Source organism: Microtus oregoni, unplaced genomic scaffold, assembly GCF_018167655.1.
Source record: "Microtus oregoni isolate MIOR12 unplaced genomic scaffold, Mior012 000022F_ref0000154, whole genome shotgun sequence".
NCBI lineage: Eukaryota > Metazoa > Chordata > Mammalia > Rodentia > Cricetidae > Microtus > Microtus oregoni.
In genome coordinates, this window is record NW_024543081.1 from 12,121,263 (window position 1) to 12,146,810 (window position 25,548).

General features: G+C 49.9%; 1 protein-coding gene across 1 annotated transcript; it reads right to left on the reverse strand.

Annotated features, from left to right (window-relative positions):
* Positions 1-10,113: 10,113 nt before the first annotated feature.
* On the reverse strand, positions 10,114-24,954 carry Foxred2 (FAD dependent oxidoreductase domain containing 2). The gene is made up of 9 exons (XM_041671710.1): positions 24,874-24,954; positions 23,925-24,425; positions 22,110-22,361; positions 21,064-21,333; positions 20,742-20,908; positions 16,307-16,472; positions 15,042-15,283; positions 13,595-13,765; positions 10,114-12,519 (listed from the first exon to the last, which is right to left on the reverse strand). The coding sequence occupies exons 2-9, from the start codon at positions 24,422-24,424 to the stop codon at positions 12,287-12,289; spliced, it is 2,001 nt and encodes a 666-aa protein (XP_041527644.1). The 5' UTR covers position 24,425; positions 24,874-24,954; the 3' UTR covers positions 10,114-12,286.
* Between the last annotated feature and the right edge of the window lie 594 nt (positions 24,955-25,548).

Sequence of the window (25,548 nt, forward strand, 5' to 3'; positions counted from 1 at the left end):
TCTCAACAGGTTTTTTTTTTTTTTAAGACAGGATTTTTTGTAGGGCAGTGGTTGCGCATGACTTTAATCCCAGCACTCGGGGGTAGAGGCAGGCAGATCTCTGGGAGTTCGAGGCCACCCTGGGCTACAAGAGTTAGTTCCAGGACAGGCTCCAAAGCTACTGGAAAACTCTGTCTCGGAAAAGAAAAAAAAAAAAAAAGACAGGATTTTTCTCCCAAGTGCTGAGATTAAAGACGTGCACCACCACTGCCCAGCTCAGCAAATGGTTTCTGTCGAAGAGTTATGTGATGTCTCCACGCAGAAGCGGGAAAATTGGCTGCCACGCCATTTCAGCCCACTCTGCAGTGTGTGTGTGGTGGGATGTCTCCGCAAACACTACAGCCAACAGAGTAGTGACTTGTTATCTTTGTGAGGCAAGAAGGGAGCCTATTTCAGCATGATTCAGTAGCTGGTGTTGGTTCAAACTTTGAGAGTCTGACACCAGGTGGTTTATTTTAGGCAAATTTAAGCACAGCACAATTTGGAAAAAAGTTCCCTGGTGACAATGAACTCAGTTCCATGCTTACAATAAAGCATAAGACATGACTACATCCAAACTCTTTGTAAAGTACATGTGACCTCTTCCATAAAGATAGGTTCTTAGATTGACTACGTGGGACATCTTAAGGGTCTAGGGGAGGATCTGGTGTGGTCTCAGTCATACAGGTAGCACAGAGGTCACCAGGTTATTAGCCACCTCCACTCCAGCCTTCTAGGTGGAGAAGAGGCTATACATCTCTCCCTTTGAAGAGACAACCCCAAGTTAACATTCCCGGTTCCCACAGTGATTATCTGTGTGTTCAAGAACCTCTGTGCCCCTTACACATCAGGGTCTGTCTCCATTACTTGCCTCAGATTCTGACATCATAGGAGGTCCCCAGTGACTCTAGGAGGTGCAACTGTTGGGGACTACAGACCTTCAGAGAGTAAACAGTTTGTTTTCCTGTGCTTGCAGCTGCTCTGGCCATGAGACCCTCATGAGTTCCTGATGGCAGGGGAGTAGTTTCTGGTGGACTTGCAGCTGAAAAATCTCAAGAGCTAGGGCATGGCCATTAGTCAAGGAGAGCCCTATATAAGCTGCCCTGGAACACAATAAAGGGGGCATTCTTGTTTCAAGGATGACCCGTGTCTCTCTCTCTGTGTTTCAATCTCTAGCCCCTCGCCTGACTCACAAACCGTCCTGTAGTGCAGGCGTTACACTACATGCAGCAGGGTCCCAAATTGAGTCTTCTATCTTCAAATCCATTTTCCTCGCCACATTCCATGGCTCCGTTGTACCGTTCCAAAGCCGTCGTCATGCTCTCATCCCGCTCATTTTGGCCACATCCTGTTATTATTTGTCCTCTGTCTAGTTGGCAGTCCCAGTGCAGGGCACGGCTTTGCCTCTAGGATAGGTAGACTGAGGGAAACAAGTCTCCTTGCCCTAGGCAGCCACTCTTATGCCAATCTTCCACTTAGTAGAGTCTTTTGCCCACCACAGGTAGAAGACTAGGTCAGGTATGGGCAGACCCCATAAGTGGTTGCTCTACCTTGTCTGATCTCTTGTCTTAATGTCTGTCCTCATTCAGGATGACAACCATGGCAGGGGGGATACCCAGACTCCCCCCTCTCCCGGGCTCCTGAGGTCAGCCTCCCTTGCTGCAGCTGTTGCTGATAATGCCAGGCACCATCTGGCAGAGGCAGTCTTGCCCCACCTACTTCCATATCTGCTTTTCTCTGTCTCTAGCACTTTCTCTTCCCCAGCCACCTACCCATCCTATTCAGCATTTTCAGAGCAGTTTCTTGAGAGCCAATTTCCTTGCTTGATTTGCATTCTGAATTCTAAAGCAGGTCCAGTCCTGTTCATGCCTATTCTCTAATCACCTGACCTCTGTTGGCCCAGGCTTCTCATCTGAGAAATGAGAGCAAAGAGAGGTTGTGAGCAGGGTGGTGGCGGCCCATGCCTTTAATCTGAGCACTTGGGAGGTGAAGGCAGGTGGGCCTCTGAGTTTGAGATCAGCCTGGTCTACAGAGCGAGTTCCAGGACAGCCAGGACTACACAGAGAAACCCTGTCTCGAAAAACCTGTGGGAAGGACAAGATATGGGTGCTGGCATGACATTAGTTCCCTTTCCTCCAGCAGGTAGACTACCCTTGACACAGGCTGAGCTCCCAGCAGGTTGCCAAGGCTGAGCTCCCAGCAGGTTGCCAACCAGCCCCTCAGGTACTCAGTGGTAGGTACCTGGAACTGGTGCATCTTCCAGTCAGATTCAGGGTACAAGCCTGAAGCAGAGGGAAGGGAGTCAGGATAGGTAGCCACGGCTTTCAGGTTATGAATTATGAGCATTGGTGCGAACAACACTGTGGTCAGTTTAAAAACTGTTTTTTTAGGTTTACTGTTTATTAATATGTATGAGTGTTTAGCCTGCACGACTATATGGGCATCACATGTCTGCCTGATGCCTGCAGGGGTCAGAAGAAAGTGTTGAGTCCTATCAATTTCATGGCCAATCTGGGCTACCCGAGGAGACCTTGTCTCATACAAAATAAAACAACAAACAGAATAGAGTTGAAAATGCCAGAACATTCCAGGTGTCAGCATCGGTGCTTTGTGCAGCATTTGTATGTATGTGTGGCCAAAAAGACTCTTCTCAGGTCTTGTGAACTTAGCCTCCTGAATGCTGAGGCGACAGCCTTGGTTTTTTGTTTTTGTCTTGTCTTGTTTTGTTTTCTAGACAGGGTTTCTCTGTGTAGCCTTGGCTGTCCTGGAACTCACTCTGCAGACCAGGCTGGCCTTGAACTCCAGATCCACCTGCCTCTTCCTCCTGAGTGCTAGGATTAAAGGCGAGCGCCACCACCTCCTGGCCAGGTAACAGCCTTTAAGTGCTTCTTTTACTGTGGGTTCGGTCAAAGGGTTTGAAATGTGTGAATATGCTGAACTGTTCCCGTATAAATGGCTAGCATTGTTGTCAGACTCTTGCACGTTTAACTCTTCACATCCTGCCACTCACTCTCTGAAGCAGGAACATTTGAAGCCACAGCCTTCATCTTAGAGGAAGACACGGAGGCACACGGAAATCAAGAGGCTTCTTGGGACATGCAGTGAACAGGGGGTGGCATCTTAATGGGGCTTTTCCACCCCCAGAAGAATCTGCCTTGGCTCTAGGGTGCTGCCTCCTCTCCCAACCCCCAGAGAATTTCCAGCCAACTAGCACAGGTCATTTGAGTCCAAGCCAGGGAGGGTGCTTGGCAGCATGCCCTAAGCAAAACTTCCACACGATGGCGCTGTGGTACAGTTTCCACTTGGAAAAGCTGGCAGTCCAGGGCGCAGGCTCCTTAAACCCTGCAGGGCTGGACTGCGGAGGACAGGGCTGTAGGACAGTCGCAGTTCAGCCATTGGGACACTGGAGATGTCAGAGTATAAAGGAGGTACCTTCAGAAAATGAAATAAGCAAACAAAAGTATGGGGAGGCAGGGCCACACCCACAGGGATACCAATAGAGGACATTCGGTTTTTTTCTTTTACTTTGTTTTTTGAGACAGAGGTCTCACTATGTAGTTTTTGCTGGCCTGGAACTCTCTATGTAGATAAGACTGGTCTTGAACTCACAGAGATCCATTTGCCTCTAGAGTGAAGGAATCAAAGTTGAATTCCTCTCCTGGCTCAGTTTCCATGTTGTTGGTAACGTCTGATGTTACTAGCGCCATTGCAGAACAACCTAAGCCAGTCTCATGCCAGTTGTGACTCCCGTACTGTCCTGTTTCCAGCTATTGCACCATGTCCTGTCTAGTACCGTGCATGGCGGAGGTGGCCTGGGCAGCAGAATCGTTCCAGGTTCAGGCTGCTGGTGTGTTCCTGGGATAGGCAAGCCTGCAGCTGTGAGAAGAGGATGCAGGCTCCTTCCTCTTTGCCAAATCTTGCCGAGCTTGCTCCTCCTCGCTGGTCCTTCAACAGGAGGCAGCTGCGGGCAGAGGAGGGCCATGCTGGAGAACGGGAACCACTTCCACCCAGGGTTCTTCTCTCCCTCTGCCTTAGGAAGAGACCTGGGCCATCTCGGCAAGCTTTGAACAACGAGGGGCAGTCTGTGGTTCTCACCTCAGGCTTCCTGTCCAGGCACATCGCCTGGTTTAATTCTTGTTGTTTTGTTTGGGACATGATCCTTCTGCCTCTGTCCCCCGAGTATGGAGATTACAGATGTGTGCCGCCACCCCCAGCTTAACTCATCATATCTCAGAGGAAGTGAGGTGCTGTTGTCAGTAACATTTTACAGAGGAGCGAAACTGAAGTCTGGGAGAGCCCAGTGTCAGAATGGGAACTCAAACTCAGATATCCCCCGAAGGTTATGCCTAACAGTTCAGCTCTATGCATCTTTAACTATCTAAAATAAGAGGTAACATGGCAGACGGGCAAGTTAGTATACATCAGCCTAGCACTCAGGAGGCGGAGGCAGAAGAATTGAAATAAGACCAGCCTGTGGCATATAGCAAAATCCTGTCTCAAAAAAGAGGTGGGTTTTTTTTTTTGTTTGTTTGTTTTATTTTCCTCAAGGGACCAGCTTCCTTTCTGTAGAGATGACTGACATTCTGCTCAAAGGAACTGCTGGCCAATAAGGTCATTTGGCTTCTATTCTGGAGTCTAAGGTGTGGTGAGCAGTGTCCATCTCACAGTAAGGAAGGCAGAGAACCTACCAAGAGTGAAATGAGGCTTTTTATCTTTATTTAGGAATTAACTTTGAGGCAGAGTCTCATGTGGCCCATGCTAGCTTCAGATAGGCAGTATAGTGAAGGATGACTTTGAACTTCTGGTCCCAACAAGCCTGGCTTGTGTGGGGCTGGGATCTCTTGCACCTCAAGCCGGCATTCTTATGAACTAAGTCACATCCCTAGCCCTTATTTTTACCATTAATTCTATAAATCTTTTTGAGAAAGGGTCTTGCTCTGTAGTCCAGGATAGCTTCAAACTTGTGATCTTTATGCTCAGTCTTCCAGTTGCTGAGATTACAGGAGACACACACAGGGTTGGGGAGCGAGAGGAGAGAGACAGAGATGGAGAGGCTGAAATTTGGGTAGTACTTGATAATTGCAGGGACTCTCTGTTCCACATGGTACCCACTAGATCAGTGGTTCTCTACCTTCCTACTGCTGGGATCCTTTAACACAGTTCCTCATGTCATGATGACCCCCAACCATAAAGTTATTTTGTTGCTACTTCATAACTGTAATTTTGCTAGTGTTATGAACTACAAGGTAAATATTTTTGGAAGTAGAGGTTTGCCAAACGCTGCACTAGGGATAGTCAAGTGAGCCAGAGAACCTGTTTCCATGTAGCTCACTCATAGGCCTGCTGTGGAGCTGGCTGGCAACTCGGTCAGGTGCCTAACTCTTGTTCTTGTGAGCCTCTGTCTCCATGGGGCTTCCTCCCAGGGTAGCTTGGGTGCCTAGACAGGGAGCTGCCAATCTCCCAAGGCTCTGCCTGATAGTTGGGACATCACTATTTCTACCTCTCTTCTTTGGCCTACCTACCATGATTCAACAGGAGGACATGGATACACCCCCATGGTGGCCAGACTTTGAACCATGTTTAATCAATGGCAGTGCCTTAGATCGAGGCTTCTGGGTGCATTTCCCAACACAGTTTAAACCTCATTGAAGCTGTGGCAGGGATCACCTCATGCATTTTGTTGTCGCTCTGTTTCAAAACTGCAAGGCCAGATGACGATGCCACACACCGGACATTCTCAGACATTTCATTATCATCTTTTGCTGAGGGTTTTTTTTTTGCATTCAATTATTTACTGATGATTTGAAAGAACTTGAGAGACTAGGTTAGCAATGATAGCGTCTCAGAGAGAAGTGAAGAAGCAGGTGACAGACATCTCTTTTAATGGGGCTTCTGCATAAGAGCCAGCAAAGCAGACTTATTTATGCAGACCAGAGGAAGGAGCGAGACAGGCTCGCCTGCTGTTCCTTTCTTCCTTGCTGAAGTACATCTGTTGAGTTCTATTTTTTATTTCTGGTTGATGGATCGGTCGTGTGATGCACTTGGACTAGATACTTGGGCTGCAGCGTCTCCTACTTGCCCACCAGCTTTGCTCTGCGGCAGATTTGCATTCCGTCTGGGATGCCAGCTTGAATTAAATGCTTTTTTAAAGCCCGCAGTCTGACAGAGATCTTTATCCAGTCAGCGTTTCCCCCGTATTTTAAAACAAGCATTTGCAGTGGAAAGATGCCGTCGATGGCTTATTTTGGAGAGAAGAATCCAGTTTGGCTGGGTGGCTGATGTTCTAATTGGCTGTGGAGCCGCGGGCACAAGGGCTGGTGTACCGAGTCTAGGGGTCTCCCTTACCACTCCGAATCACCTACCATGCCTTTGGGGAGGAGGGGGTTCATTTGGCGCCTGCTATGTAATTAGTATCGCTCAACTGTCTCTTCACTTCACCCAACCCCCACCCTGTGGGAACCATATGTCTTTCTAGGTTTGAGAATTCTTGGGCTAGCAAGACAAGACAGCTCTGTGGATGAAGACATCTGCTGCTAAGTTTGACAATCTGAGTTCAATGTCTGGGACTTAGGTGGTAGGAGGGGAGAACCAACTCCCTCAAGCTGTCCTGATCTCCACATGTCTGCTGTGGTGTGCAAGCCCACACGTGTGTGGACACACACAATAAATAAATAAAGTGTAAAAAAAATTTGAAGCCCATGGAAGTTGGTGAGGACACATTAATAAAAAATTAAATAAAAGGAAACACACACACACAAAAACATAGCACCCCAATAAAAGAAAAAAGAACTGTCACTCAGGGTTCACTTGAAGGATACCCATGTGGAGGACGGCAGGACTAGGCAACCATGACAGTTAGTCCTCAATGAAACACATGTCTCTGAAGGACAGGGAAGACCTGCCCAGAATGTGGGAAGCAGCGCCCCATGAGCCGGGCTCCTGAACCGAATAAAAAAAGAGGAAGTGAGCCAAGAAGCAGCACTTAGTTCTTTCTGATTCCTAACTGGGGACGCAATGGGACTGGCAGCCTCACACTCTGGAGGCCAAGCCTTCTCCCCCATGACTGACTGTATCCTCACACTGTGAGTCAAAGCCAAACACATTTGGGCTAGAAAGACGGCAGTTAAGAGCACCGGCTGCTCTTGCAGAGTGCTGAGTTCAAGTTTCAGCCTCGCTCAGCAGTCATCTCTCCTCATGCGGTCGTGGTGAGGATGGAGTTGGTGTAAAGGATGCATGAGTCCTTAGATGCTGTGTAACAACGTCCATCCATGTAACAGCTAAGCTGCAGACACCGTTCCGGAGTGTCTGTGGTCCGGAATCTGGAGCAGCTTGCCTGGCTGGTTTCGGCTCAGGGTCTCTCATCAGGCCCTGTTGGGGCAGAGCTGTGGCTGTGGCAATGCATTGTGCTGAAAATGTCTAAGAAACTGGAACTTTTGCTGGATCTCACACCTAGAGCTCACTTAAGAGCGCTGTCCCTGTGTGTACTCAGCCTGTCTGCTTAACCTGCCCTCAAGAGAACCATGTAACAGTCTCGGATTTCCCATGTAACTTAAACCAATGCATAGCTGTAATCTTTTTTTTTGTTTTTGTTTTATTTATTTTTATTTTTTTAAATTTATTTATTAAAGATTTCTGCCTCCTCCCCGCCGCCTCCCATTTCCCTCCCCCTCCCCCGATCAAGTCCCCCTCCCTCATCAACTTGAAGAGCAATCAGGGTTCCCTGACCTGTGGGAAGTTCAAGGACCACCCACCTCCATCCAGCAGCCTGGATGGAGGTGCGTAGCTGTAATCTTAACTAAGTACTTTTTCATGCCCCTGATCCAAGAGTAGTGCGTGTGTTACTATAATCATTTGCTGGGAACATCAGCAATCTTATAAAAATACCCATAAATGTTGATTGCGTCGAATGGATATTGGTTGATAAACAGTAATGTTTGTAGTAGTGTTTGTTGTCTGGGTCAGTTGGTCTCAGTTGGAGCCAGTGACTGAATCCCTTATAAAACTCTGTTCAAGATTTCTATAAAGTGTCCCATTCCTTACCCCATCAAACAGCTTCTGCGCTGTTCAGTAAAGGAGAGGGCAAAGTCCCTCCTTAAAGACACACACTCAGATATACTCAGAGAAAGACGAGGGCCAGGTTCACAAGACAGCTTTCAGGTAGGCACCGATCCAGACTCATACAACAGACAGACAGGACGTAAGTCCCAGGGAGCCCGAAGCAGAGTTCAAATCGACTCACTCTTGATTAAATGACACTGGGGGATGTGCTTTGATTTCTTAATGTGACCCCAAAGCACTATTGGTGACTTGGACTTACTACTGCAGGTATTCCACTTACCTGGTTTGCCTAGGGTAGGGTCCATGCTTAAGGTTACCTGTGCTTGCAGGCAGGTCTCATGTCTTGTGTGTGTGGTTTAAGGTAGGGCTTACATACTTCATGGGGGGCTTCAAACTCACATGTGGCTGAGGTTGGCCTTGAACTACGGATTCTCCTCCCTTCATCTCCTAAATGTAGATTGCAGGATTTTAACATTATATCTAGCATATATGAGTTTTTATTAAATCATTTAATATATCCTAGGTTAGCTATAGCTGAGTACGACCTTGACTTTCTGATCCTCCTGTTTCTGCCCCCAGAAAGAACTGGAATTTCTGCTGTGTGCCACCACACTGGATGACCGTGAACCCAGGGCTTCGTGCATTATAGGCAACTGATCCACATCCCCAGGGCTTTTAGCCCACTGGTTTCCGGGCAGACTTCAGGGACACCTCCACTTTTGTCATACAGAAAGAATTTGGGGTATCCAAGGCATTGGAGATCAGTCCTGGGGGGTCTCTCCCAGAGGAGGAACTTTGTCTCTGGTTTCCTGTCATTCGGGAGAAGATGTTTCCAAGGATGGCCATGTGGTCATGTGTGCTCAGTCGTCATTAGAGACTCCGTGTGAGGAGCGAGTGCATGGTCTACCTACTCACTTCCTTTAGCCCGGACAGCCTTTTTATTTCCTTAGAGACAGGATCTCACTATGTGGCTTGTTGTTCTGGAACTCGGTATGTAGACCAGGCTGGTCTTGAACTTACCTGCTTCTGCCTACGCCTCCCGAGGGCTGGGATTAAAGATGTGGTGGTGTTTCTTTTTTTCTTAAAGACAGGATCTTGTGTATCCTAGGGTGACCTTGAACTTCTGATCCTCCTGTCTCTACCTCTCATTTTCCAGGTGCTAGGGTACAGGTGCGTCTCCCATACTCTGCCCTGAGCATGCTTACATCCTGACCCCCTCCCAGGTGCTAGGGAACAGGTGCGTCTCCCATACTCTGCCCTGAGCACGCTTACATCCTGCAGCACGGTGCTCCTTCCCTCTAGTGATTCTCTAGGGTAACCCACCCGGTCACCTCCTGGACCATCAAAGCAGAGCACAGTCTCTTGCAAGGGCTCCCATGTCCACTCTTTCCCAGCAATTCCAAAATTCAAGAGCAGAAATGGTTTAAAAATAAATGTATTTTTACTTCAGTAGCATAGAATCACATTTGAAAACTAAACACAAATTTGATCAAAAGAGGAAAAAAGAACCCATCCCCGGTCCCAGCAGAGCCACTGCTGGCATCCTGTGGTTCCTATCTTCACGGCTATCAACAGCCCCGGCTGCTGTCCCAGCTCACCTGGGGCAGTGTCACGTGTGGAGGCACAGACTCACCAGCCCTTCTCTATCTACACCACAGAAGAGATGATCATGAAAAGTTGCTTAGAATTTCTCACGCGTTTCAATCAGGCCCTTCACCATAACTATTTTTGCTCATGCTTTTCAAAAAATTTATTTACTTTTGGGACAGGATTTCATACTGTAGCTCTATTGGCTTGGAACTTCCTGGGTCAACCAGGCTGGCCTTGAACTCACTCACAAGCGCTGTTCCAGCCTATGCCTTAGGAGTGCTGAGATTAAGGCATGTAACACCGCACCCAGTTTATTTCTGCCTTTTTAAAATTTCTTTTTTGAGAGCCGGGCGGTGGTGGCGCACGCCTTTAATCCCAGCACTCGGGAGGCAGAGGCAGGCGGATCTCTGTGAGTTCGAGACCAGCCTGGTCTACAAGAGCTAGTTCCAGGACAGGCTCCAAAACCACAGAGAAACCCTGTCTCGAAAAAACCAAAAAAAAAAAAAAATTTCTTTTTTGAGACAGGATCTTGTTCAGTTGCCCACATTATCCTAGAACTTTGCATGTAGCCCAGGCTGGCCTTGAACCTCCATTTTCCTGCCTTGGCCACCCTATTGCTGGGATATTGGTGTGTACCCCATCCAGTTGGCTTTATCTTTAATCTTTTCTTTGAAATAGTTCTGGGGCAGGAGGAACTGGCTCAGCACTTACTGTTCTTTAGAGGACCTGAGCTCAGTTCTCAGCCTCCACATAGGCTTGCTCATAGCCTCCTGTAACTCCAGCATTAAGGGGCTCTGACATCCTCTTCTGACCTCTGGGCACCTGTGCTCACGTACACATACCCACAAACAGACACATACAAGTACACATAATTAAGAATAAACCTTAAAAAAGCTCATGTGGTTCGAGCTTGTAATCCCAACTCCTGGAAGGCTGAGGCGGGAGAATGACCATGAATCCAAGTGCAGGCTGGGCTATGTAATATGTACCAGGCCAGGCAGGACATGGTGAAACTCTCTCGGGGGGTGGGGTGGGGGAAGTAGAAATCATCTCTAGCCAACTGAGCAAGAACAGAATCCTTCATGTTAAAAACAAACAAGGCTGCCTGATACTGTAACAGAATCAATGATCTGGCAGATGACAGGAAGCAGCAGATGTCATATACAAGGGTGTCAGCCAGCTACTTGCTAAGGCACCGAACAAGTGGCTCAGCCAGCCTCAGTGAGTAGAGGGTAAGATGTGAGGAATAGGATTCGATGTCATGGGATAGCATTAAATCAACGACTCACTTAAAAATACCTTGTGAGCGAGGGTGGGATGGCAGGGTCCCAGTTTGACTTGCCAATCAACCTGTGTGACTCTGACATCCTGGGCTAGGGAGGTCTGGCCCTGTGCAAACTACCCCAAGTAGGTACAGGGGACACAGTTCCTCCTGGTGACATGAACTTGTTGGATTGCCCTGTTAGAACCTGGTAAGCACCGGGGAGGAAGGTGGCTGCAGACGGGTCAGGTGACCAAGAAGGCTTAGACCCAGAAAAGACTCTTCTTTGGAGAAGAGGACATTCTCAGGAAGGGGCTTTGGGTTGACAGGTCCCTGAGCATCTGAGTGGCTGGTGAGAAACAGTACCTGCGTTCTGTGGCTATGGGAAATCACGTGATCACCAGGCTGCCCTTGTGGGTCACGTTTTCCTCCTGGCTTATTCATCAGTGAGACTAATCTGTTGGCTGAATGTGGACTCTGGTGAGGAAAGCAAGAAAGAGGAGAGGAACATCAAGGCAGCCAGGGGCCAGCAAGTGTCAACATTTCCACGCCCAAGGCAGCAGGCGCAGCAACACCGTAAACCTGCCCAGGCAGGTCTCAAGGAAGACAGGGCTCAGGATACCAGACAGCAATGGGGGAGAGGGACACAGAGGCCGCTGATCCCTGGGAGTGTGATCTCGGGGACAGGGCAGTTCTGAAGTGCCCTGCTCCTGAGAAGTCAGCTGGGCAGATGACCTTGTAGACGTTTACTGTCCCCACCCTGACTGGAGTTCCGCCAAGGGCCAGTGCCGGGGAGGGTGAGACGATGTGGAAAGAAAGAGCGCCATGGGGGCAGACCCTCCTGGACGAGGACCCTAGGAGATGCTTGATGCTTCTGAGTCGGGGTCCATAGCTATACTGGGAAGCAGAGATCTCAACAGTCTACCCCACGGCTGAAGCCCTCAGGCTTTCCTTATAACATGCCTGCTACAGAAATGAGGGGATTTCAGCTGTGAGCCGTTCCCCAGGCAGACCCAAGCCCATCTGCAGAGTGAACCAGAGGGGAAAGGAGCTTGGTCCTAGCAGCAGACACACCAGACCAGGGTGGTGCTTAGTGATGCTCTAAGTTGGACACAAGCAGGCAGTGGAAGGCAGCTCCTACTTGACAGATGGTACCCTCCTCTTAACTGTGCATCTAGCACCCAGGGACCAGCACAGGACGGGACACTACTGTGTGACTGTGTCCCAGCCTTCGGCACTCTATAGGCTGTCTTGTCGTCTGTTATCTCTGTGATGGTCCTGAGCAGCCTGAGAGGTAGGAGAGAGCCTGGGGAAAGGGCCCCCGAGGAGGCACTACCTTCATAGCCCGGGAGGGGATGTTCAGAGCTCCTCCTTGTTGCTGTCAAGGGTCTGAGTGAGAGACCCTGGAGCCGAAGGGTGGTTACCAAGTCGATTGCTGCTGTCCTCCATGGCTGTGTAGTCCTGCAAGAGCCTGCTTTCCACACCATGTTGCCAAAGGCTCTTGGTGCTTGAAAGCCCCTGCATCTTTAGGTACCCCTGCTGGCAAAAGGGGGGCAGCTTCTGGCGTGTGAAGGTGAACAGGAAACAGGATTCTATACAAAGGCAAAAGAAGGTGTCAGGTCAGGTAGAGAGGACAGAGAGAAGTGGGCAATGCTGGGGACCTAGGGGAAGTGTTCATCAGGGGCCTGCACAGTCCTTTCCAGCGCTTCAATCTAAGCTGCTGTGGTAGTTTGAGTGTAATTGGCTCCTATAAGCTCACACGGAGTAGCACTGTTAGGAGATGTGGGTTTGTTGGAGGAAGTGTGTAACTGTTAGATGTGTACAGGTGCTCAGCTCAGCTCAGCTCAGCTCTATGGGCTAATCAAGAGAGGAAGATGCTTAGATGATCAGGGACAGGATGCCACTCAGCAGCAGATCAGCTCCCAAACCATCACTTCAAAGCAGAGTCAGGACAAGGCAGGATGCTTGCTGTTTGACTAGGGTGGAGTCAGTCTCTAACTTGACTTTGTATGAATAGTGTCACACATTTGACAGGTGTCTTGACGTGTTCTTTTCATAATAGAAAAAGCACTGGATTCGGAACATCCAGAGGTTTAAAAGGACAAAGATATTGGCTTGTTTCTATCACTTTCTCCTCTAGATCATTTGAGTTCTTGCCTCAGGCCCCTCTTTGCATTTAGCTATCAGATCTGCCTTCCAGTTCACCAATTCTCTCTTCACCTCTGTCTAGTGCACCACCAGCTCCTTATACTGAGCTTCTTATTTCAAGAATATTTTATCTCCATTAGTTTCGTCTCCATCTTTTTTTAAATTTTATTTATTTATTATGTATACAATATTCTGTCTGTGTGTATGCCTCTAGGCCAGAAGAGGGCACCAGACCTCATTACAGATGGTTGTGAGCCACCATGTGGTTGCTGGGAATTGAACTTTGGAAGAGCAGGCAATGCTCTCACCCTCTGAGCCATCTCTCCAGCCCCTCATCTCCATCTTTTTCAAGATTGTACAATCAATTTTGATAGCCTCTAGCTCTTGGCTTCTTCTCCTTTCCTCCCTTCCCTGCTCCTGTGCTGGAGCCCAAACCCATGCACACTAGCACACTAACACACCAGCACACTAGCACTAAGGTGTTCACCCCACCCTCAGCCCTCTTGGGCACTTGCTTACCTGCATAGAAGCTTCGCAGATCTGTGTCCAGACAGTTTTCCAGGAAGCGCCTCAGTGGGAGGATGTGCCCCACTGGGGCTGTCCAGTCAGTCAGAAAGTCCTCCACTATGTGATGGATGGCCACGGGCCGAGGCAGGGGCCACTGTGCAGGCCGGAACCGCATATCTTGCTCTGTGGGAGGAGGGAGGCATCAGGGCCGGGCCCTTCATTCCGGCACCTCCCCCTGCTCTCATGGTGGCCTTCCTAGGGTGCTTCTGTCAGGCTGTGGTCAGCTTGGCCACCAGCCACCGTCATGCAGCAGGAGGAAGAGGAACCAGACCTGCTGCCTGTGGTTTCTGTGTGCAGCACAGGAACCATTGGCTGCACGGGGCTCATCTAGGCTCACTTCCCACTGCTGTGGACCCTGCTCCATGTGGGCCCAGCCCACAGGCCGCTAGACCAACACCTGACCATCCCTGGAAACTAGACCCTAGGAGGTGACCAATCCTAGCTGGCCAGGGTTTGGGCCACCCCAAATCTGCACTCCCTACCCGCGGCCTTCCACCTGTTGAAACTGCCTTTGCCGTTGGGAACAATCTCCACCTGGGCCACCTTTTTCTTCTTTTGAGACAGTCTCAAATAGCCCAGGATGACCTCCTGCCTCTATTTCCCAAATGCTGGCATTACAGAGGGGTGCCTCACCACACTCAGTTCTGAGACAGGAACTCACTGTACAGCCTAGGCTGGCATTGAGTTTGTGGCAAACCTGCCTCGCCTCCCCAGTGCTGGGGTGACAGGCACTGGAGCATCCTCTTCCACCCGAGGCCCTTCATGTTCTGAACTGAAAGGCACGGTACCCAGGCTGTGCCTTAGCACTGCTGGCACTGTTCTACCCTCCTGCAATCCCGTATGAAATAATCATTATCATCCCATCTTACAGAACAAGACTCAGAGAGGTTAAGTAAAATGGCAGTGAGGACAGAACTGGGAGTTGGGCGTGGCATTTCTGTACTGTGCTGGCCTGCTCAGTCCTTGTCTGGTTTATTATTACTGTCATTTTGCTGTTTGTATGGGCACACACGCCAGAGAGCCTGTGGGGAGGTCGGAGGACAGTTTTGTAGAGTCGATTCTCTTCTCCCACCATTAGGTGGGTTCCAGGGATTGAACTCAGGTCTCTAGTCTTCCATGGTAAGTGCCCCTACCATCCAGTCATCTTACCCACCCTCATCCTTTCTTCTTAATACTCAGCTGCAGCACCTCCCCCCACTTTGAGACACCGCATGACAGCACCCCTGTCACTACATAGTGCCCAGAGATCATGCATGGCTTATGTAGGTCCCCTTGGGGTTCCCTCTGTCAGCTGCAAAAGCAATGCGTGGCCTTCTGGTGACTGCTGTCTAGACAGAGGTGGTCCAAGAGGGACTCCCCCTGAGGAGGCTGAGCTCAGGGAGGGTAGAGGCCAGCTCACCAGTGGGGAGGTGTCTGTAATAGTAGATGACAGGGTGCAGGAAGTTAGAACGCCAGGCATCTTCTATATGTGCTACGGACCGGTCGTAATAGAAGACGTCCTTCTCAGGCCCAGAGAAATTTTTGCCATATTCCATGTTGATGATGAAGAGCCCATGGCGTGCTGTCCTCCCTGTGAGCGACTCCAGCTGGGCCAGCATCTGCATGGGAAACTCTTCCAGGTACTCAAATGCTGTAGCGTTCCTGTGGGTGGAATCCCAGGAGAACTCAGGACCAGGGAGGGGTTCGGGCTCATTGGGTGTGGGTGGGGACATAGAGCTCTCCACAGGTGCAGTGGTGTGGACCAAGCAGGAATCTCCCACCCTATAATATCACGGTGGCAGCTGTGCCTTCTGGTACACTTGGTGAAGTTCTAGATGAGGGAAGTGGGGAGAAGCTTGCCACTGTAGGTAGAAATGAGAGTAATGGGGTCGGGGGGTCCCAGGGCATGAGTAAAGGAGGTGTGGGGTGATAATGTGTTTAAGTGGGTGGAGAAGGTAAGGCTGTGGGGAGCTGGGACTCAAGGATAACAGTGTGACTGTCCTTTTAAAGGACGGCTGGTGGCTGCAGTGAGGGCAGACTGGCTGTGTTGGGAGGCTGCTGGACTAGAGTGGGTGACAGGCCTGGGATACTGACTGAGCACTGGGTCCTGCCAGGAGCACCCTGATCTAGACAGCTCTGGACTCATGGACAGGATGCTGAGGATGAAGCAAGGTGGTGTGCTGAGCTTCTGGACTTCCTGTGCTCCTGAACTTCACGTTGAGTGGCCAGGGCTTTGGATCAGGGCATGTTCTCTGACTCAGGGGTCCTCCTCCACGTCTCACCTGCCTGTCTTCTCTAAGTCCTCCCTTGTCCTCTCCTCACACACACTGTACGGGTCCTCAGGCTCTGTGTGTCCTGTGATTTGCCAGTAATCTCTTGATCTAAAAGGGCCAACCTGGCCGGTGCCTGAGGGGACTCTTATCTTCATCCTTCATCCTCATTTTGCAGATAAGGCAAGAAAGCACAGAGCTTAACTACCTCCCCAAACCCACAGTAAGAAATCCATAACAGATCTTGTGGTATTTACCTCCCTGATTTCCCTGCCAGGACAGATTTAGCCTCTGCAGGCCTCCCTTGCACAGGAAACAACTGGGCCACTCAGCACACAGAATAGTACCAGAAGCAAGGGGTGGGGTATATGGGTAAAGCAGGGTGGGGGGAGATGGAGTGGGAAGGGTTACTCACTCCTTCAACAGGATGATGTCAGCCAGCACACTGAACATCTGGTACAGCCCAGAAGCCTCATTTACACGCCGGATGATGGAACTGGTCAGCTGTGTGATGGGGTACTCCGTGGACGGCCAGTCGATGCCATGGTGCCGATGTTCCAGGAGCCGGTGGACAGCACGCACTGAAATGGCCAGAGGGAGGAAGGGCCAAGATTTTATCTTGGCTCACTGGAGGGAGGTTCAGGCCTGGGAAACCATGGCAGTGAGAGCTGTGTGTAAAAGGCCAGATGACAAAGGTTCTTTCTTCATTGTCACACACACTCAGGGGCCCTGCTCCATTCCATCTCCTGGGCATTGCGCAAAGTATGGGTGGGGGTGGATTTGGGTCTGAATGACCCACCCTTGCCTGAGGCCATCTGCACAGCGAAATTTCTCTGCCAACTGCAGTCCTTTACAGTGGGACCATCCAACCCAGACACAGGGCTTGTCCATCCCCCATTTCTAGCTAGAGCCCGGGCCGCTTCATCTTTTTCAGCCCAAATCTACCAGTCCAAGTCTACCCTGTCTTGTTCTGAGATCTTTCAGAGAAAGCAACTGCTGCCCAAGCCACCAGCAAGGTGGTTTTCTTCACACCTGGGGCTGTTTTACCCTGCTGTGGGACGGCCCAACACAGACGCTTGTCCTTCCAAAGTTAATAAAACACCCAATGCAATGAGGATATGGCACAAACCAGGTGTTCATGAGAAAGGAGCCATGGTGGGCCTCTGTTTAGGCCTCTGACCCCTTGGAGGAGATGACGGTCAAGCCCAGTTTGCAAGGCGTAGGAGCTGAAGCTAGAGGAGCCTGGGAGATGCCTGGGATGGAGAACATGCTTGGCACCTGGGGAAGGCGAGACCTGTGCAGAGCAGGCGGCAGCATGCTGAGTCATGGGACTTCCCAGGAGATGGAAGAGAAGTCATGAAAGAACAAGACTCAGAGAATGGCGAGATTTTCCTCATTGTTTTTGGTACTGTGGAGGACACCTGGAGCCTTGTACTTGTTAGACAACTGCTCTGTCACTAAGCCACCTTCTTATCTCTTTTTTACTGCAAGACAAGGTCTAGGCTGCCCAGGTTTGCCTTAGACTTACTGTGCAGTGTTCCCTGCCAGCTGGAAAGGGTAAGGAAGAGTAAATCCTAGGCCTGAGGTGACACAAGTCATCAAACTAAATGGAAACAGAGGAGGCGGACTCGAGGACCTTGGGATGTGGATGTGGCCCATGCAGAAGTAGCCAGGCAACGTGGCACCCACTCCACGGACTAAGGGTCTACGTTAGGTGCTAGCACATTCTGGGGGGATGTGAGGGGCAAGTTGGATCTCCTACTGATATCTTTCTGCTGCAGACCAGGGGGTGACAGCGGACCTCCAGGGCTGCTCAGATGAGCTGTCGTGTTTACCGCCACCTGCCAGGAGAGCCAGGGACTGAGGCAGCTCAGTTGTCCCTACAGTGCCCACTCTAACCTAGAGGCAGGGCGCAAATCTCCCCATGAGGAAGACCATGAGGACCCATGAGTCTATGCTGAGTTTGCTACTACCTCTTTTTATGTTACAAAGAGAACCACTGGGCTGGTGAGATGGCTTGGCAGGTAGAGACACCTGCTGTCAAGCCTGACTTCAATCCCCAGGTCCTGCATGGCAGAAGGAGAACACAGACTCCTATAGGCTATCCTCTGATCTTGACACATGTGTGCCCCCCAGTAAGTGATTCCAGAGAGCCCTTTTCTGTGCTATTTTGTGTTTTAAAACATTTCTACAATAAGCACACAATTCTTTGCCTGGAGATCTTTGCAGTGGCCCCTTCACCGATCTCCACATCATCTGTCTTATTGTCTTCATGAAGAAAACAAAGCACAAACCAGGTATTGTAGTGCACATCTCTAATCTCAGAACCAGGGAGCTGAGGCAGGAGGATTGGGAGTTGGAGGCTAGCCTGGGCTACCGTGCCCTGATCCTAACAGAATGCTTCATTACCATTACTTCTTACAGGTCGTCTTTCTCTGGTCTCAGCACTGTGGACCCTGGGCTGGGAGGGGCGGATTCACAGAACAATATTCAGGCCCCTGAGTGAAAGCTTTCTATTGGAGTCCTGGTAAGAAGGATTCTAAGGCTCGATCCTCCATCCTCTGAATGAATGCAAAGTAAGCACTGCAAGAAAAACCCATACCAAGCTGGTGGCACCTGACCCCGAAAAATGTGGGTAACAGCTATTTAGCTGTTTAGCTATTTAACTCACTCAGCTGCTTCGGTCCATTGCTTCCTCCATTGAGGGGAGAAAAGGGCAGGAAAGGACGCTCTTTAAAAACCAGAAACCAGGCAATCTTACCAAAAGCAATCTACATATTCAATGCAATGCCCAGCAAAAATCCCAGCAAAATTCTTCAAAGACCTCAAAAGAATGGTACTCAACTTCATATGGAAAAGCAGAAAACCCAGAATAGCTAAAAACAATCCTGTACAATAAAAGAACATCTGGAGGCATCAACAATCCCTGACTTCAAACTCTACTACAGAGCTTCAGTACTGAAAACAGCCTGGTATTGGCATTAGAACAGACAGGAGGACCAATGGAACCGAATAGAAGACCTGGGTATCAATCCACACATCTTCGAACACCTGATTTTTGACAAAGAAGCAAAAAATATCAAATTGAAAAAAGAAAGCATACTTAACAAGTAGTGCTGGCATAACTGGATATCAACATGTAGAAGAATGAAAATAGACTCATATCTATCACCGTGCACAAAACTCAAGTCCAGATGGATCAAAGACCTCAACATAAAGCCAGCCACACTGAACCTTACAGAAGAGAAAGTGAGAAGTGCACTTGAATGCATTGGCACAGGGAACCACTTCCTAAATATAACTCCAGCAACACAGACACTGAGAGAAACAATTAATAAATGGGACCTTCTGAAACTAAAAAGCTTCTGTAAAGCAAAGGACATGGTCAACAAGACAAAATGACAGCCTACAGAATGGGAAAAGATCTTCACTAACCCCACATTAAACAGAGGTCTGATCTCCAAAATATACAAAAAAACTCAAGAAATTGGTCACCAAAAGAACACATAATCCAATAAAAAAAAAATGGAGTACAGACCTAAACAGAGAACTCTCAACAGAGGAATCTAAAATGGCTGAAAGACACTTAAGGAAATGTTCAACATCCTTAATCATCAGAGAAATGCAAATCAAAACAACTCTGAGATTCCATCTTATACCTGTAAGAATGGCCAAGATCAAAAACACTGATGACAACTTATGCTGGAGAGGTTGTGGGGGAAAAGGGAACACTTCTGCATTGCTGGTGGGAATGCAAGCTGGTATAACCCCTTTGGATGTCAGTGTGGTGATTTCTCAGAAAATTAGAAAATAACCTTCCTCAAGACCCAGTAATACTACTTTTGGTTATATATCCAAAGGATGCTCAATTGTGCCACAAGGTCATGTACTCAACTATGTTCATAGCAGCTTTGTTTGTCATAGCCAGAATCTGGAAACAATCTAAATGTTCCTCAACCAAAGAATGGATAAGGAAAATGTGGTACATTTACACAATGGAGTACTTACTACACAGCAGAAAAAAATAATGACAGCTTGAATTTTGCAGGCAAATGAATGGAGGTAGAAAACTTTATTTTGAGTGAGGTAACCCAGACACAGAAAGACAATTATCACATGTGCTCACTCATAGGTGGTTTTTAAACATAAAGCAAAGAAAGCCTACAAACCACAATCCCAGAAAACTTAGACAACAATGAGGACACTAAGAGAGACTTACATAGATCTAATCTACATGGGAAGTAGAAAGTAGAAAAAGACAAGATCTCCTGAGTAAATTGGAAGCATGGGGACCTTGAGGGAGGGGAGAGGTAGGGAGAGGATCAGAGAAAAATGTAGAGCTCAATAAATATCAATAAAAAAAATCAAAAAACAAAGAAAAAAGAAGAGAAAGTGGGAAATACACTTGAACGCATTGGTACTGGAGAACACTACCTAAATATAACCCCAGTAGCACAGACACTGAGAGAAACAATAAATGGGACCTCCTGAAACTGAAAAGCTTCTGTAAAGCAAAGGACACGGTCAACAAGACAAAACAACAGCTACAGAATGGGAAAAGATCTTCACTAACTCCACATCAGACAGAGGTGTTCTTGCACGTTGCTGCTTCATGGCTACATACGCTAGGGTACTGCCTTATTTAGCCCTGTGAAAGCGGCATGTGTGAGAACACCCATCCCTGTGAACACACTTAAGTTCAAAGTGCACAGGAGAAGCATGTCACAGACTACTGTTAGAGATATCTACTGTTACGCTTTTCCTAGACATAGCCCCGGTCCATGAAAACATCGTTTTGATGCGTTTGGAAGTTGGGAGCCCTGGGATAGTGGTCCTTCAGCCAGGCTCACCTGTGTATCGGAATCCATGAATGAAGCCGCCAGCAGATTTCCGGTAGTCCACAGAGTGGCTGGCGGTCCCAAGGATAAAGAGACCCCGGCTTCCTTTGGACTCATAGCTAGCTCTGATCAGTGGGTACTTCTTACTGAATTCAGTCCCTGAGGAGAGTCTGAGGGACCTGCCAGTGGAGAGGGTTGTTAGAAACAATAGTTTCTGTGGATAAGGCCCTTGCATCCTCCTCCCCTCTTGCACTGCCCTTCTGAAGCCTAGAGTCCCCAGGGAGGTCTGAAGGTGCTGGCTGGGGTTCCCTACCTCCGCCCCACTTGGACTCACTGGTTGAAAATGGAGAAGTCAAACTTCCAGCCCAGGCAGCGGATGACACGGTCATAGGCCACCCGCATGGCAAAGTTGTCATTGTCATCCTCAGGGAGGGGAATGGAGTCCACACTCTGGCTGCTGTTGTTCTCCTCCAGGAAGAACTTGAGGGTGATGTGGAACTTGCCCTTGCTGTCCTTCACGAGGGCCAGGTACTCCAGGTCCGACTCCAGGAGTCCGTCTAGTGACTTCAGCTGGTAGGTGTCCAGCAGGCCATTGTTGATGGCTCTGGGGCCCCACGAGCAGGCAAGAGAGGAAAGAAGGCTCAGGAAGGTTGTCTAGACCAGCTGAAGATGGGGAAGCTCCCTTGTTTGGGGCTTTCTAGGGATTGAAAGCAAGGGAAGCTCAATCTCCATAGAGGTAACGCTGGGAGGCGGTGAACTTTTCTCTTCTCTTCTCCTTTTGTTCTTTTTGGTAAATATAAGATCCTATGTAGCCCAACCTGGCCTCAAATTCACTTAAGTAGCCAATGACCTTGAACTCTGACTTCCAACCTCCACCTCCTAAGTACCTGCGTATTGAGTTTACAGGTGTGTCACCACACCTTGGTTATGGGAACCTGGGGACTGAACCCATGGATTTAGTTCGTGGGAATTGAGCTCCCTACCAACGGAGCTATATTCCCAGGCCCTGGTGGTAGATCCTTAAGAGGCAGAGCCCAGAGGCAGCTCACTGGGGTAAAGCCTTTGGAGAGATTAAGACAGTTCTGTTGGAATTCCCTGCTAGGTCCAGGTAGAGGATTGCTATAGAGGAAGGGAGCCCAACTTCCCCCTTGTTCTGGCTTCCCGTCTTGTTCTGCAACCTTCCTCTCTGGCATGTGTCCCTGCTGCTGTGACACCATCTGCTATGGGGTAGACGCTGGTGGTGTGTGCTTAGAGAGCTACATACGGCTGGATGTAGCATCTGAAATCATGAACCCCGCCTCAGGCATTTTCTTACAGTACCAGGACACAGACTGGTACAGGATCGACAGCGTGGAACACACAAGCAGGGATGTAGCATACCTGACATCTCCAACATAGTGGGTGGCCCAGGAGAGCCGAACCCGGGAGCGGCTCAGCATGTGGACAAAGTTTGTGACACCCAAGATGTTCTCTGCTGTCTCGAAGGCTGAGTTCCCACGGCCCAGGATCAGCACATTCTGACCCACAAAGTCTTTCGGGTCCACGGATATGGACTCGTAACCTTCCACATGTTCCGAGCCAGGGAAGTCAACCAGTTTGGGGACCGACAAACCAGTGGCTACCAGCAGGACGCTGCAGGTGGGGGACAAAGAAAGACGACTCAGTTCTTCAGCTGTGCAGTCACACAGTGTGGCTTTCCTTGCCTCATCCTGATTCCAGGCTCCCAAAGATATGTCCACTCATCTGTTTACCCGCTTACTCCACATACTGACCCATCTTAGTGTGCCTCGCCCCAGGGTAGCTACAGTCCTTCATTGCCTTCCATACCTGGGATTAAGTTTGCTCATGGATATTATGAGAAACCAAAAACATTTCCTCTAACTGAACACAGCAGTGAGGTTACTCCCCCCATCCCACCCCCTCCGGCAACCACTCCAGCCTGGCATTAAGACTGGCAGGCCAGGCCCACACATCTAGCCACACTGCTGGGTGCGGTTATCCTATCATCTTATCTATTCCTGGATCTCATACACTCTGTGGCTGGTGTCCCAGTTCGTTTCACAGGTGAGAAGACAGCGTCCATGGGTCAGGGCAGCCAGAACTTTTCACAGTCTGAGCACAGAAGGGCCTGATTCCAAAGTCCTGCTGTTGAGATGTGGACTTGATGTGTAGCCTGGGCTAGCCTGGGATCTGGCAATCATCCTGTCTCAGTCTCCCAAATGCTGGGGTTACAGGCAAGTGTGCCATCATGCCCGGTTCTGCCCTTTACACTGCTGGGGATTATAGCGGAGTGGTGCCCCCTTCTCTGGGCTTCAGGAACAGATGAACAGTAGTTAGACACTTGTCTGGAGCCAGAGTGAAGCTGACAGCCAGGACAGGAGCCTGGAGTAGCAGAAAGAACACTGGCTTAGGGGTCAGCAAAATCTCAACCCAAAGGTAGCCCCACCGTTTTAGTGACACAACGGGGTGACCAAGGTCACGAGAGCCCCAGATCTGCACCTGCCGAATGGGTTTTGGGGAACATTTGCTCTAGGTCCCTTGTGAGGATTGAATAAGTTTGAGGTGCCCACATGCCTCCCAGGCCAAAGCAAGACAATATCGGTGTCTGAAAGCCATGCTTGCTGGGCTTCTGCTCTCGTTCTGTTCTGAGATCCTTCTGGCCAGTGTCTGATGCTGGCTGGACACTTCACCCTTTTTTTCTCACCATGGTTTTGGGGATACTTATTTTAAGAAACTATCAGATGTGTCCAACCGATGGTTTCTAGGCCACATGGGGTCCACGCCAGCTATGAATGCGGCCCAACATAACTGGCGAGTTTATTTAAAACATCATGAGATTTGTGTATGGTGTGCATTTTGTAACTTGAATGCATGGTTTTTGAGCGTGAATCCTGAATGACAACGTAGTGTTGCACTGGCAAAAGGCTGGACCTGCCTGCAAGGGTTTGTGGGTACAAGCTATGCAATATGTGCAGTACCCAGCATCAGAGGATCATAGAGAAGGTGATAAAGCCTGACAAATACTAGAGGATAAATTTTCCAAACATACTCAGCTACAGCTTTTTAAGGACATACCTTAAAAAGTGCTGGCTGTACCAAACCTCAGCACTGAGCCCCAGTGGGAGTAAGTGGTGCCCCTTTCAGATTTCGAGGCCAATTCTGGACGAGGTCCAGTTCCGGCAATAGGGTCCTTACCTGCACCGGTAAGCCTGGCCATTCTGGTCGGTCAGAATGAAGTAATGGCCATTCCAGGCTTGTGGATTCTTGTCCAGAGTCACGTGGGTGATGTTTGTGTTGTATAGCACGTGGAGCCCCAGGCGCTTCGCGAAGTCACCCAGGTAGTGCACCATGTCGCTGGCGTCTGGGAAGTAAGCCTGCGAGTAGTGTCTGAAGAGCAGGTGTGGGTCGTCGCTGAGCAACGAGTTCCAGTCGTGGCGGAGGTTGAACTCGGCGTTGGCCTTGCCCGTGTACCGCTTGTTGATGCTGATGAGCTTGCGGTGGCGCGGATAGCGCGTGAAGAAGCTGCCGGGCGCGGACTCGCGTTCGAACACCTCGTAGTCCCTGCCGGCCCGTTGCAGGAGGGCGGCCATCTGCAGCCCCGCGGGACCCGCGCCCAGCACGCAGTAGTCCCGGTGAGGACGGGAGCACACCGCCAGGTGCAGGCCTAGGGCCAGCAGCAAACCCGAGGGACCCATCCTGCAGCACAGCAGAGGGGAGGCCTCGCACTTTGTGGCTGGTAGCAGGAACCAGAAACCCGGGGCGTGCCTGAGCCTCCCAGGGACCAGGGTAGGAGCCAAGACTGAGCCCTGGTACCTAGGGGGCTCATCTAACACGCCCCCATTCCCTCCAGATGGGATCAAGGGCCCATAAGAATCCTGAACTCCCACAGCTCATCTCCATAGTCTTCTTTCCCAGGGCTCCAGACTCCCTTATTGTCATGGTAGCTTCCACCCTAGGGGAGAGGCAGTTTCCCCAGTTTTCGCACATTCTGGATATGCCCTACATTTTAGGGGGGTCTCCCCAGGTAGGACCCTTCAGAGGCACTTCTACCCTCCACCCTCGGGAGGGGGAACAACCTGAGGGAGGTGTGGCCTCTAAGGCCCCGCCCCAGCCCCCTAGATCACTAGAGGATGCCCCGGCACACCTGCCGCAGCCTCTGCGACTCCGCGCTCCTTCTGGCGCGTGCGCGGTACCCAGGCTGCGCTCCCCAGCCGCACGCCGCTGTCGAGTGGCCCAGCGATGCTCCGAAGGCTGCAGCGGAGGGAAGCTCCGGCAGGCTCGCGCCGAGGCGGCCACGCCCCTCCCCCGCCTGGCCAATGGCAGGGGGCGGGGTCACGTGCGCCACGCGCGGCACGCCGGGACCGGTGGGGTGATCCGGGCCGGAGTGCGGGCACGTGCTGTGAGCGCTGCTCCTGAGGGTAGAGGAACCCGGAGGAACAGCAGGTCTATGATGGGACACCCGGCCCCTTCTTTTGATCTGTACTAATCCATATCTCAAGAGTTGATTTTTGGAGAAAATCTGGGCATTTATATCCCTAGATTACTGTAGCCGAAGACTAAAACTAATTGGCTAGTCAGTTTTGTGGGACTGGTAAGAGCAATGGGACCAACTCAGATGACCAATTGTTTGCCACACAGAATTGATTATCCAGTTGTTGGAGGTGGGCAAGGGAAGCAATTCCCAGCACCTTGTAACTGGCTTGTTAATACACATTTAAAAGTGACGTTTGCGTAAGACAACAGCTAAGTGGATTTTGAGACAGCATGGTGACTCACTCTTGTAAGCATAAATGTCATGAGACTGAGGTAGGGGATTGCT

Coding starts and splice junctions, on each gene's coding strand:
- Foxred2 (XM_041671710.1), bottom strand. CDS start 24,424: ATGGGTCCCTCGGGTTTGCTGCTGGCCCTAGGCCTGCACCTGGCGGTG. Junction 22,362..23,924: donor GGCCAGGCTTACCGGTGCAG/GTAAGGACCCTA, acceptor CCCCACCTGCAG/CGTCCTGCTGGTAGCCACTG. Junction 15,284..16,306: donor GACATCATCCTGTTGAAGGA/GTGAGTAACCCT, acceptor TTCCACCCACAG/GAACGCTACAGCATTTGAGT.